The sequence below is a fragment of the Prionailurus bengalensis genome, chromosome D4 (assembly GCF_016509475.1).
Source record: "Prionailurus bengalensis isolate Pbe53 chromosome D4, Fcat_Pben_1.1_paternal_pri, whole genome shotgun sequence".
NCBI classification, from domain to species: domain Eukaryota; kingdom Metazoa; phylum Chordata; class Mammalia; order Carnivora; family Felidae; genus Prionailurus; species Prionailurus bengalensis.
In genome coordinates this window covers 60,739,090-60,753,053 of record NC_057359.1, presented here as the reverse complement: position 1 = coordinate 60,753,053, position 13,964 = coordinate 60,739,090, and the positions used below count along the sequence as shown (strand labels likewise).

Below are 13,964 nucleotides of genomic sequence, written 5' to 3'. Positions count from 1 at the left end.
TGGCCAAAGAAGTTTCTTAACCTTGCATAGCCTCAGCTTCCTCCTCTGTACGTGTACAGCTGGGCTTACTGGAGAGGCCTGTGTCCAGATTTGTAAAGCCCGGTGTCTGGCAGCCAGCAGCCGCCCAGCAGATGCAGGCTTTGTTGGTTTGGGCTGTTACTGCAGCATTCCCTGCCCTCCTTATTGATTCCTAATGGCCTTACAAGAAGTGACACGTTCCTCTGAGGGGCTCTGGGAAGACAGACAGGCACCCGTGAGGACCTCCAAGAAGTGAGTGGCCTAGCAGTGATAGGCGAGGGTCAAGTCTTAACCCCACATCAGGCGAGGGGAGCCCCAGCTTTACCCACTCAGGTTTTTAACTCCAGCCCAGATACCAAAACCAAAGAGGGGAAGGAGAAAAGATCAATTCTTGGCCCAGAGGTAGGATAGAGGAGGCCTGCAAAACCTCAGGGCACCCAGCAGTGCCCCGGACACGCAGAAATGCCAATCAGAGGGCCACTGTCCATCTGAGACTCTCTGAGCCCAGTTCTTCAGCTGGGGAAGCAGCCCCTTGGATGTCCTGGGCTCACATCTGCAAGATGTTTTCCTGTGTCTCTTCTTGGGAGGTACTCTCTTTCTGCCTGAGGGTGCAGGAGGATGTGGGAACTGGAAGGGGGAAGTGGGTCTTGTCCTGGCTCAGCCACCCAGGTGGCCATTGCCAATAGCAATTGTGATTCTTTAAGAATTTGTATCTCAGATTCTCAAAGTCTGTTGGACGCCGTGGAGGACACAGAGGTACACTGGCTCCCTGCCCTTGGGTAACGAAGAGCAGATAAGAGCACGAATGACTGGTGTTAAGTGTGGCCACAGCTCTGTGCTGGGGCTTTCCATGCATTATCTCTAATACTACAGTTATTAGCCCCCTTTTCCCGAAGAGGAAACTGAGGTTCTGAGAGGTTCTGAATGCCCAGGGTCTCCCAGCGGCCAAGATAGGTTTCACACTCTGGTCTGTCTGCTTCTAGAGATTTTTCCCTTTTTACCATGCCATGCTTAAGGATCTCAGAGAAGGTAGGTGACCGGCCTGAGGTCACACAGCTGAAGGAGCCAAGACTGAGACCCTGGCCTCCTTCCCCCGATCCAGGACTCATCCCAGCCCAACCACCTCCTCCATGTTCTCCAGGTATAGTCCAGCATGAGAGCACCGTAACTGCTCTTCAGAAAATATGAACACAGTCCTTGTATCTGGTGTCATATTAAACTATAGGGCCACTCCAGTACCTGTTGAGCTATTATCAGTCCCAGGCCCTTGTAGCTGGCCCCACAAGAGATTTGGACTCTGGGAGATAGCACCAGATGGCTGGTTGGCCGGGTGGCTCTCAGAGTTCACAAAACTGCACCCAGCCTGAAGGCTGTCTGCTCTGGCAGAGGGAAGCCCATTGTTTGTAGTGATGTTGGCCATCTGTCGACTGCTGGGGATGATGAACCCCTCCCAGGCCCTATCTGGGGTCAACTTAGCTCCCTCGGGGTAATTTGTTTAGAAAACTTGTTGGGGGCAAAGTGCAACCATGTACTTCCCTAGAACCCCAGCCAGGAACCTCAGTGTACACTCCCCTTATACAGAGTACAGAGTTCAAAGATTTCAGCGTAGAGGGAGGGTCAAGAGGGACCCTGGCTGTAGCTTCCGCTTGGGGAGGGACACTTGCCACCCTTTTTCTCTCATCCTTTAAGTGGCTCTCCAAGGTGTAGGGATCATGATCTCCACTTTACATATGACAAAGCCAAAGTTCATTTTTCTGAAACACCCTCATTAGATACCCCTCCATGGACCTGGAATAGAGCCAAGGCCTCTGTGACTCCAGTGCTCCTTCATCTGCACCCTGCTAGCACCCAGCCTCTTAAGGGTCAGTGGCTGGAGTGCCAGACTCTCAGTCCAGTGCTCTTTCCCCAGCAATGTTGGGCCCATCCACCTTGATTTTAGCGAGTGATGAAAGTATCAGCTCATTATTTAATAAGGTAAAGGATTACTTTTTTAAAAGATGATTTGTGGGGCGCCTGGGTGGCGCAGTCGGTTAAGCATCCGACTTCAGCCAGGTCACGATCTCGTGGTCCGTGAGTTCGAGCCCCGCGTCGGGCTCTGGGCTGATGGCTCAGAGCCTGGAGCCTGTTTCCGATTCTGTGTGTCCCTCTCTCTCTGCCCCTCCCCCGTTCATGCTCTGTCTCTCTCTGTCCCAAAAATAAATAAAAAACGTTGAAAAAAAATTAAAAAAAAAAGATTTGTTGGATCTTAAAAATTTAAACAATCAACTCTCCTGCAATTAAAAATTTTTTTAATAGAATGACATCTTGCAGCCAGTTATCAAAGTCTGAAATGGACCAAACATTGATTTGATTAAGAAATATTAAAAGCAGGGCAGGGCACCTGGGTGGCTCAGTCAGTTGAGCCTCTGACTCTGGCTTAGGTCATGATCTCATGGTTCGTGAGTTTGAGCTCCGCATCGGGTTCTGTGCCGACGGCTTGGAGCCTGAAGCCTGCTTCGTATTCTGTGTCTCTCTCTCTCTCTCTCTCTCTCTGTCTCTCTCTCTCTCTCTCAAAAGTAAATAAACATTAAAAAAAAAAAATAGGGTGCCTGGGTGTCTCAGTCAATTGAGCGTCCGACTTCGGCTCAGGTCATGATCTCACAGTCTGTGAGTTCGAGCCTTGCGTCGGGCTCTGTGCTGACAGCTCAGAGCCTGGCGCCTGCTTCGGATTCTGTGTCTCACCCTCTCTGCCCCTCCCTGCTCTCTCTCTCTCTCTCAAATAAATAAACATTAATTTTTTTTTTTTTTTTTTTTTTTTTTTTTAAGTAGCAGAGCACCTGGGTGGCTCAGTCGGTTAAGCATCCGACTCTTGATTTCAGCTCAGGTCATAATCTCACGGTTGGTGAGTTTGAGCCCTACATTGGGCTCTGCACTGACAGTTCAGATCCTGCCTGGGATTCTCTTTCTCTCCCTCTCTCTCTGCCTTCCCCCCACTCTCTCTGTCTCCCTCTGAAAAAATAAACTACGTATGTATATTAAAAGTGCCATTTGATCAGCTCTTCTATTTCTAAGAATTGGTTCTAAAGCACTGCTTATAATTGTGGGAATTGGAAACAACCTGGATGTCCCTCCTTGCAGGTGGGATAAGGGAATTGTGTGTCCATACAAGGAGTATCCTTGCACTGTTGCAAGTGATGGTGTTGCTCCATACTGACAGCTTGGAGAGGTGCCGTAGCATATCATAAGGCCCAGAGAAGCTTCAGAAGAAGATGTATCACAAGCTTCCATTTTTGTTTTTAATATTTCTATGTAGTATGTATGTACATTTTTGTGACATAATGGCCCCAGGTTCGTCCATGAGGTAGCCTATAACAGGATTTCCTCCCTTTTTCAGGCAGAGTTTATTCCATCATACATATATGCAACATTTTGTTTACCTGCTCACCGTCAGTGGGCATATGGGTTATTCCCAATCTCTTAGGTGCTGGGGGAATAATGCTGCTACGAACATGGGCTATTTCTATTTTTAAGGAAATTGGAAGAAGTGTTTCAGTGCAAAATCTATTAACTACCCATCATGGAGAAGTGGAAGACCCTAGATTAGGAGTTGGGGGTCCTCGCTTATGGTGTGTTTTCCCACCTGTGGGGATCCACCAAGTCCCTTTAGTCCTCTTCCTTCTCCTTTCTTGGTCTTTAGTGCCCTCACATGACAGCAAGGCGACCTGACCAGGTGGTCTCCCCCAGGCCTGCCAGCCTCCAAGTTTTCTGAATCCGAAGTCCATTCACACTCCTCATCTTGTGCTTCCTGCTCCCACTCTGTCCCTTCCCTGGTTCCTTTCTCCCTGTCTCATTCTGTTGTGGGGATTCTGGGGTGGGCGGAGGGCCTCCTGGGCTGGAAGTAGGAATGGGGAGGCACCTGGATATAATGAAATGGGCTTCAGAGTTGACTCTCCCAAAGTTGGCAGAAGATCCCTGCCTGATTCTGAGCCTCAGACAAGTCTGAACAGTGGTCTGCTGGTTATTTCACCCGGCAGTTCCCAGGGTAATCTCCACATCTCAGCCGAACCAGAAAATGGTTTCAGCTTCTCAGTTATCCTGGAACCACAGGAACGGTGAGCTCTCTCCGCAGAGCCTGAGAAGCTGATTCATTCCAAACATTCCGATTTGGTTTGCAACCACCTCCCCACCCACCTTCCAGCCACGCCCAACGATGCCCACAGCCCCACACGGGCTCTTTCCTTCCTGTGGGCCTTTGCTTGAGCTGTGGACTCACCAAGTGTGGAAAGCCCTTCCGACCCTCATCTCCTACTTGCTGCTTGGCCATCTCTGGCCCTTCTTATTTTTTACGAATGAGTTCAAACTGTTCTGCCTTTCTGTAGAATATACTGGTCTTCCCCCACCTCCACCCCAGGCAAAAGTCCTTGCTGTCTGCTCTGTGTCCCCACAAACACCCTTGCTTCCCTCTTGTAGTAAATCACTGCATTATAGTGTTTCACCTTCACTCCCACCAGCCTTGGTGGTTCTTGACCAATCCCCCTCTAAGCCCCAGCACCCACCCCGGGGCCTGGCACTGAATAGGGCTTCGTAAAGTTTGGATGGAGGGAGGGAAGGGAGAGAACCAGAAGAGAGACAGTCGACGGTTCCGAGGTTTCAGAAGATGCGTGCTAATTTGATCTCGCCATTAATTTCTCATATGAAGCCATGGTTTGGTGCAGTTCTCTTCCAAAATGGAATTGTTCTCAGCAGTAATCCTATCCAGCTGATTCATCTAGTTAAATACTTTGGCATGGATACAGGTAACTGGTCTCTGGAAACCATGTTTTTCCAGATGAGACTGGCATGGAGCATAGCAACGGCCCCAAACCCCTCCCCTGCCTACCAGGCTCTGAGGTTCACATGGGACTGGCCACTGGGCCTCCTGGCGTCTGATATTCTGATCCTGGTCTTAAATGAATCCATATCCTTGCTTTGGGGCAGCACAGGTCCTGGGGAGATTGGGGGCTTGAAGATGTGGGGAGCCAAGCAGACCTTGAGTTTCATTCTGAGTCCAGTGCCCCTTCACGGGATAAATAGAGGTCTTTGCTTCTGAGCTCTCAGGCTTTTTTGCACCAGCCCTCCAGGCATTGCTTGGTGGCCTAAGAGGCCGGGCACAGTGGACTGAATGAGGCTCTCTGTGTGGTTTAGTGTGAGGATTGCCCATTTGTTTCCTCCCCAGTGCTTTCCCAGCTCCGTTGGTAGTGACTACTATTTGCTGTATTCAGGATTCTGAGGCCTCAGTGAGGCTTAGCAGGAAGGAATAGGGAGATTAATTAGTAAGGTCTGCCTGGGATCGAGCGAGAGAAGTGCTGGCCTGTCACTTTGCTGCCGCCCCTGCCTTCATTACTGACCAAGTGCAGACTTAGGATTTGGGATGAAACTGCACCCTACTCTGCAGGACATCCGTTTTCTCACTTCTGAAATGGACATGTATTAATTAGGGCACAGGCTCGGCTGCTGTAACAGAGAAGCCTCAGACCACTATGGCCTAAAACAGTTTGGAAGTTTATTTCTCTCCTGTCTTCTCACAGAAGAATCCAGAGAGGGAAGTGAGCAGTTCTGAGCTGGTAGGGCAACTGCCGTCCTCAACATACACCATCCGCTTATGAGCCCAAGCTGGCTGCTCTAGCTCTTGCCATTTCCCAGCCAGAAGAAAGGGCACCCAGACCAGGGGAGCACATGGGTAGTGGTTTCAAAGGCAGGACCCACAAGCCACCCACCTAATTTCTTAAATCGCGCTTAAGCGGAACAGATGCTAGGCTACACTTAGCCATAAGCCTGGCTACGAACATAGCCTTTAGCTGGGGAACCATGTGTCTGGGTAAAACTTTCTTGGACAGAAAAAGAGAAAATGAGGTGGCCGAGAGGATGATGCTAGCCACCGCCCAGGGCTGTTAGGAGAACCGGGGGTAGCCAGTGCCGAGTCTCTGGCACCTCATGGGCCTTCCCCAAGTTCACAGAGTGCTTCCCTTCCCCCACCCAGGAGCTGGTGAGGATCCTGCACAAGGCGCTAGAGGCTGCCCAGCAGGAGAAGAGGGCGTCCAGCGCGTACCTGGCGGCCGAGGACAAGGACCGGCTGGAGCTGGTGCGGCACCAAGTGCGGCAGATCGCAGAGCTGGGCAGGCGGCTGGAGGCCCTGGAGCGGGAGCGGGAGAGCCTGGCACAGACAGCAAACCTGCAGGAACAGCAGGTGCGGGAGCTGCAGCAGCACGTGCAGCTGCTCATGGACAAGAACCAGGCCAAACAGCAGGTCATCTGCAAGCTCTCTGAGCAGGTCACCCAGACCTTCATGCGCCCGCCTCCCCAGCCCTCTGTGCCCTCAGGGACTGCTGACAGAGACTTCCTGAGCCAGCAGGAGAAGATGGAGCACCTGAAGGTAGGGGCCCCTCCCCCCAGGCCCTGGGCCCTCTGGGAGGGCACTGTTCGCAACCCTGAGGGTTTCCTAGATAGAGCAGGGGTAGCCCTCAATACTGGAATATTCGTGTTTGAAATAGATCTTGGTGGAAATATTGCTGTTTCTTTCTTAACCAGAAGGCCCTGTGCAATTTGATCTCTTCCTGATATCCCAGGCTGGAAAGGGAAGGGATCTCGAGATTATCATTAGCGATGGAAGAGCACAAGATGAGGTCAGAACTCCTGAGTGCCAGGGCAGCTAAGTGCCACGGTGACGCCCTCAGAAGCCCCCAAGGTGCCTGGCGGCCTCCCCCGGCACACAGTAGGTGTGTGTAATGTGTGGCTGGCTGTGACTTGCTCATAACGATGGCAGTACTCGCTGCTCCTCTGTGAGACTGTCTGTTGTGTGGCGGCCACTATCCCAAGTGCCCTGCTTGCATCACCTCACCTGATGCTCTATCAGCCCTGTGAGGCTGTCACTCTGCCCCCCACCGCATGCACGAAGGCTGAGGCTGACAAGGGGCCCCGTGCTGAGGAGGTGTGAACGTGGAACTCTCTGACTAGTGTCTGTTCTGCTGCCTTCTGGTCTCTTTGGGCCTTTCAGCTACTGCCACCCTCCCTGCCTTCCTTACCTAGGCTTGTGGCTCCCACAGAGACCCACTGCGGCACAGGGAGCAGGAACTTGATTTTAGGTGTGATGCCTGCCGTGGACTGCGGTGTCCTCTCCAGGACATGGTGACAGGAGCTGCCAGACCTCCCAGGGGCCTGAGGCTGGGGATCGGCGCTCATAGCCCCCACTGTCCTTAAAGGCAGCTGTATAACCGGGGCCAGTCCTGCCCCAAACCCGCCACACACAGCCACACGTGTATACATACGTATAACTGTGGGGGCTCCTGTGCCATGGGACCAAAGCACTGCTACTGGAAGAGGGGAAACAGAAGGAAAAAAGAAAAATCCAGAAGCTTTTGCAAGACCAGTGGGCAGTGGTACAGTGGTCCCGGCCCCAGCTCTGAAGTCAGGCAAACCTGTGTTTGGATCTAGGCTCTGCCTCTTACTAGCTATGTGACCTTGATCTTGGGTAGGTCCCCTCACCTCCCTAAAAAATGGCCTAACTGTTCTTACTCACATGGTTGATGGCAGGGTAAAGGAAGATAACATGAAACCCAGATTCCCTTCCAGTTTCCTTCAGCATGAACAAACCACATAACCAGTCTCTGAATCTTTTTCCTTTAAGACCAGAGATTCTTTTGAGTTCAGAATGAAAACAAAATCTTTTCAAATGCAGATGGACTGAAGTTGTTAGAATGCTCTCAGGGCTGGGAAATTGCTTCCATCAGATTGCTTCCCTACCCTCTTAGTTTTGTTGATTGTTTCCTTTGCAGTGTAGAAGCTTTTTATTTTGATGAGGTCCCAATAGTTCATTTTTGCTTTTAATTCCCTTGCCTTTGAAGATGTGTCAAGTAAGAAATTGCTGCAGCTGAGGTCAGAGAGGTTTTTTTCCTGCTTTCTCCTCTAGGGTTTTGATGGTTTCCTGTCTCACATTCAGGTCCTTTATCCATTTTGTTTATTTTTGTGAATGGTGTGAGAAAGTGGTCTAGTTTCATTCTTCTGCATGTTGCTGTCCAGTTCTCCCAGCACCATTTGTTAAAGAGATTGTCTTTTTTCCATTGGATATTCTTTCCTGCTTTGTCAAAGATTAGTTGGCCATACTTTTGTGGGTCCAATTCTGGAGTCTCTATTCTATTCCATTGGCCTATGTGTCTGTTTTTGTGCCAATACCATGCTGTCTTGATTACAGCTTTGTAGTAGAGGCTGAAGTCTGGGATTGTAAAGGCAACTGACGGAATGGGAAAAGATATTTGCAAATGATATATCAGACAAAGGGCTAGTATCCAAAATCTATAAAGAACTCACCAAACTCCACACCTGAAAAACAAATAATCCAGTGAAGAAATGGGCAGAAAACACGAATAGACACTTCTCTAAAGAAGACATCCAGATGGCCAACAGGCACATGAAAACATGCTTAATGTCACTCCTCATCAGGGAAATACAAATCAAAACCACACTGAGATATCACCTCATGCCAGTCAGAGTGGCTAAAATGAACAAGTCAGGAGACTATAGATGCTGGAGAGGATGTGGAGAAATGGGAACCCTCTTGCACTGTTGGTGGGAATGCAAACTGGTGCAGCCTCTCTGGAAGACAGTGTGGAGGTTCCTCAAAAAATTAAAAATAGATCTACCGTATGACCCAGCAATAGCACTGCTAGGAATTTACCCAAGAGACACAGGAGTGCTGATGCCTAGGGGCACTTGTACCCTAATGTTTATAGCAACACTTTCAACAATAGCCAAATTATGGAAAGAGCCTAAATGTCCATCAACTGATGAATGGATAAAGAAATTGTGGTTTATATACACAATGGAATACTACTTGGCAATGAGGAAGAATGAAATATGGCCCTTTGTAGCAACGTGGATGGAACTGGAGAGTGTTATGCTAAGTGGAATAAGTCAGGCAGAGAAAGACAGATACCGTATGTTTTCACTCTTATGTGGATCCTGAGAAAATTAACAGAACATCATGGGGGAGGGGGAAGAAAAAAAAAGAGAGGGAGGCAGCCAAACCATAAGAGACTTAAAAACTGAGAACAAACTGAGGGTTGATGGGTGTTGGGAGGGAGGGAGGGTGGGTGATGGGCATTGAGGGCACCTGTTGGGATGAGCACTGGGTGTTGTATGGAAACCAGTTTGACAATAAATTTCATATTAAAAAATAAAGATTGCTTCCCTACCCTCCTCCACCCTGCTGAGAGTCTTCTCTGTGCCCATCTTGCAGGGATCTACAGTTGAAGACCCTATAAAGCAGCTCCGGGGTCAGAGAAATAGATCCGTTGGGTGCCTCTAGACTGCCCCCGAGAATTGACTAGAAGCGTGGACTCACCTAGGAGACTGAGAATGCCCCTGGATTTGCATGTTCAGGAATTTATCAGTGAGCCCAGATATGGGGAGATTCACAATCAACCAACTGTACCTTGTAGCTGATCCTCAGAGGCCCAGCATTTGTGCTAGAAAGAATTGCAAGTTCTAGAATTCCTCATTTGTTAGCCTTTAATGTGTCTGATCTAGAAAAAAATAGAACACTCATCAAAAATCCACTGTCTTTCAGTCTGGGGACAGAGCATGTTCACTTGCTTGCCGTGTGACTGAGGACATGCAACTTTAACAAAGTGCCCCCTTGTTGAAGGTGTCAATTTGAGAACAGAATCATCGACCTCTTGAGTAGCAGAGCTGGGAGACGCAGAGATCTAGTCTGCCCCCTCATTTTCTGGCAGGGACGGCTGACCCCTGGACAGGGGAAAGGACCAGCCCACACAACCCAAGCAGCAGGTTTGGGCTAGACCCCAGGTCTCCCCACACCCGACCCACTGTCTTCCCCACTAGCACAAGGGCTAGTCCATGCAGCATTTCCCAGAGAAGATTCCCAGGCTCCTGATCCCTATGAAGGCAAACAGGCAGACTCTCTTCTTCCTGTCCCCTTTCTCCAGTTGTGTTTTCCTCCTTTGCTTATTGGCGACTGTCGTGTGGCATTCTCTTCTCTGAGCTCTCTCTTTTTCCTCCCTACAGTTCTGAGCCAAGAAGAACACTCAAGGTAGGGCGACAAGCCGAATGGGAAGGTGCTGCCCAGAGGCCACCCCACTGCCGCTCCAAGGGTGCGCACTCCCACCCTCCTCCCTGACTGGGCTGGAGGCAGGCTGCCCCACGCAACATGTCCAAAGCCTTGGAGAGGCCAGTGAGCATCTTCTGGGCCTGGACTGAGGAAAGAGGGACGGTGCCAGGAGGCAGAAAGGCGGTGGTGCACTTTCACCCAGCAGTAGTTTTCGATTCCTGCTGAACACACCTGGTGAACACACCTGGATTTGGATCCCGCCTCTCTTGTGTTCTAGCCCATGACGAGGAGGACTTACCCTCTCTGTACTGTTTCCTCGTCTGTAAAATGGGAACAATAGTACTTTAGTACCCATCCCACAGCATTTTGCGGATAAATACACGCAGTGACGTGTGTGAGGGAAACGGGTCTGGCCATAGCAGGGACTCAGGCAATGACTGGTAGTTCTATTCCTCCCGTGCCTGGAAGCTTGTTGTATTCTCCCAGGCATTTGGGAAGAAGGCACAAGAGCAGCGGTGGGAAGTGTCTCAGCAGAACGCAGGAGGAAGGCAGTGGGTGAGAGCCTGGATAAGGAGGTGATGCCTGCTTTGTATTCACCACTTGGCCCACCATCCTCAGCCTTTGCAGCACTGACTCCCAGCAGTGCCTGAGGCAGCACTGTTACTCCGACTTCCAGATGAGGGGATGAGGCACTTGTGCTGGGGCTCAGCGGTGGAGGCAGGGTTTATATCCAGGCAGCACGGCCCCAGAGTCCACCCCCTGACCACCAGGCAACGCTGGCACTCGGCAACGCCTGCATCTTTGATGTGTTGTGATTAAACTTGAGCCGGAGAGGTCAGACAAGCCTATGCACGCTCAGCCAGACTACTGATCCCAACCCTTGAAGGACGGACTAGAGTTTTGGCGTCCGGGTGGATCGCAGCGGGGACAGAGCATAGGGAATGTCTAGGCAGTAAGTGCAGTGCTTGGACTTGGCTTTCGAATCCGAATCCGACAGCCCTGGGCTCAGTCACACCCTGTCTAGTACAGCTGTGTGACCTCAGGCAACGGGCTTGTCCTTTTCAGAGCTTCTGAGACTTTCAGGACCACTGGAAGGATTGAATGGGATGGTGTGGTCAGTGTGGGGTGGAGGCAGGGGGTGATGATGGTGCAGGGAGCCCACACAGCCTCTGTGTTCATAAGTCTACCAAATCTCCGGACACCAAAATGGAAGAATATCGCAGGCAGCGAGAGCGGCCCTGGAGAATTCTGATGCTCACAGGAGGTTGGTTCTCATGCTGCAAACATGCAGATTCGCACGAAGCTCACTGCCCCTCCACATAAGGATAAGGAAATGGGGGTCATGGAGAGGAAGCAGGTGGACACTTGTGCAAAACAGCAGCTGACACCCCCTGAGAAAAGGGAGCCTAGAGTTTGCTGTAAGACAGACACAGTTGGAGTGTAGGAGGAAGTACAGGCTGGGGAGTTGGAACTACCTGGGTCCAGGCCAGGCAGAGAGAGCAGAAGCAAACTCAGCCTGAGTACACACAGCCTTGCACCCTGGACACAGTGGGGGGTGGGGGTGAGGGGTGCAAAAGTAGGTGTGTCTGGGGTTAGAGACCCCACGGAGAGCCAGAGAGCCCCAGCTGAGTGGTGACAGGCCAAGGGATGCATTCAGCCTGGGGCTTTGATTTCCAGCTAAGGAGCCCTGGGAGTTTATGGCCCTCCCACTGTGTCAACCATCTAGGGAGAAGGCAGTAGAGCCTGGGTATGAATTGGAGCTTCTGGGCTGCGAAGGATCTTGGCCAGAATGCAGGCCCACCCAGGGAGGGTCAGGATGGCCTGTGAGCTGTGCACAAGTGACACATCCCTGATAATGAGGTGCCACGGGCATCACAGGCTGATGCTCTTAATTTCCAGATAAATCAGGGCCTATCCAAAGTCATGCCCGCAATAGTGTCTCTCACATTCACCTACAGCCCAGCACATTGCTAGAGTGGGAGCAAAAGGGGTTGAGTTTCAGCTAGTGAATGTCCTGGAATTGGTAGGTATAGCTGTGAGTATGTGCTGTCCATTGCTTCTGTAATGTCCATCCCAGCAGAATGAAGGTTGAGAGCCAGTGCTGTGTCTGCTCCTTTCTGAGGCTCAGGCTCCTGCTTGAACCTCCCCAGCGCTTGGCCAGCTTCTCCTCGAATGCCACAGCAGCACGATCATACTCTGTCACTGGACAGCTTGCAAAAGGAAAACTCTAGGCTCAGAGATGTGCATCACAGCATTATTCATAATCAAAAACAAACCAAAAACACTCAGGGCTCAAATAAAAAATAACAGAGGGATTATAACTATGTTATAATAAATTTACCCAACAGAATAGTCATCAGACATTAAGAATGATCGTTGGGAAGTTTATGTAGCAACATAGAAAAGTACAGTTGACCCTTGAACAACACGGATTTGAACTGCATGGGTCCACTTACAGGCAGATTTTTCTGATAAATACAGTATAGTAATGTAAATGTATTTTCTCTAGCTTACTTTATTGTAAGAATACGGTATATAATACACATGGCATATGAAATAGGTGCTCTTTATGTTATCAGTAAGACTTTGGTCAACAGCATGTTATTAGCAGTTAAATTTGGAGGGAGTCAAAAGTCATACACAGATTTTTAACTATGCAGGGGGGTTGGTGCCCAAACTCCAGTGTTGTTGAAGGGTCAACTGCATATTTACAAAGTGACTTAAATAAAAATTTTCCACCCAAAATTATTCAGTATGATTGCAAATATATAACAACATATGTTTATTTTTAAAACAAACACTACTTGGATGTTTGTTTTGGTCTCTGTACTTTTTTTTTTAATTTTTTTAATCTTTATTTTTGAGAGAGAGACAAAGTGCGAACGGGGGAGGAACAGAGAGAGGAAGACACAGAATCTGAAGCAGGCTCCAGGCTCTGAGCTGTCAGCACAGAGCCTGATGCAGGGCTCGAACCCACTAACCATGAGATCATGACCTGAGCTGAAGTCGGACGCTTAACTGACTGAGCCACCCAGGCACCCCTGGTCTCTGTACTTAATGTTATGAGACGTGTTACCTCACATAGTCTCCCAGCTGCCTAGTGGAATAGTTAGTATTTGCCCCTTTTACAGATGACAAAACAGAGGGTCACAGTTGTTCAGTGAAGCCTCATATCCAGGAAGTCAGAGCCAAGATGTGAACTCCAGACTTGATGCTCTCTCTACTGTATCATGTTGGGATCAAGACTAGAGAAGGGGACTGTCTGTAATACTACTTCTCTAAGACTTTCTTTTCTGTTGTCATTAGAAATTTCTAAAGGAAGGAAGTGTTGGCACCAACAGCTCATGCAGAGGGTGAGGATCAGGGAGATGGCAATTCATCAGATGCTTTGCTCTCTTCTCCAGGATGACATAGAAGCATATCGGACCCAGAACCGCTTCCTAAACTCCGAGATCCACCAAGTCACAAAGATCTGGAGAAGGGTGGCTGAGAAGGAGAGGGCCCTCCTGATGAAGGTAAGAGGCAGAGTCCGTCTACATGCCCAGTCACCCTTCAGTCCCTTACCTTCTCAGCCCTGTATCGCTCTGTCCTTATCACCTGTCTGCCCTGCCTCTGGACTGTGCCATTTACAAACTGCCTTTCTGCCTCAGGCATCTGTGCTCTGATTGCTGCGTCTGATCACAGAAGTACAGAGGAAGGGACAGGCGGCCATTGTCATACCTCCCCTTTGGGTTAGAGTAACTGCCAGAATATTCAAAGGGCTGCCCCACTTCATTTTTCTCTTTTCCCCTTGTGGGAGCTAGAGCTTGAAGACTAGACATTCAAACACAACTGCATAGGTGAGGAAATTAGAAAGTGGCCATGC

The 13,964-nt window shown here is 49.8% G+C and overlaps 1 protein-coding gene across 2 annotated transcripts in view; it reads left to right on the top strand.

The window, feature by feature from the left end:
* The window catches only part of TBC1D2 (TBC1 domain family member 2), a 55,568-nt gene that overhangs the window by 27,247 nt on the left and 14,357 nt on the right, over window positions 1-13,964 (top strand). For both annotated transcript variants that reach the window (XM_043567351.1, XM_043567352.1), the window contains 2 exons: window positions 6,017-6,409; window positions 13,504-13,614. In XM_043567351.1, the coding sequence (XP_043423286.1) occupies window positions 6,017-6,409; window positions 13,504-13,614 (504 nt within the window). The remainder of the gene's footprint in view (window positions 1-6,016; window positions 6,410-13,503; window positions 13,615-13,964) is intronic.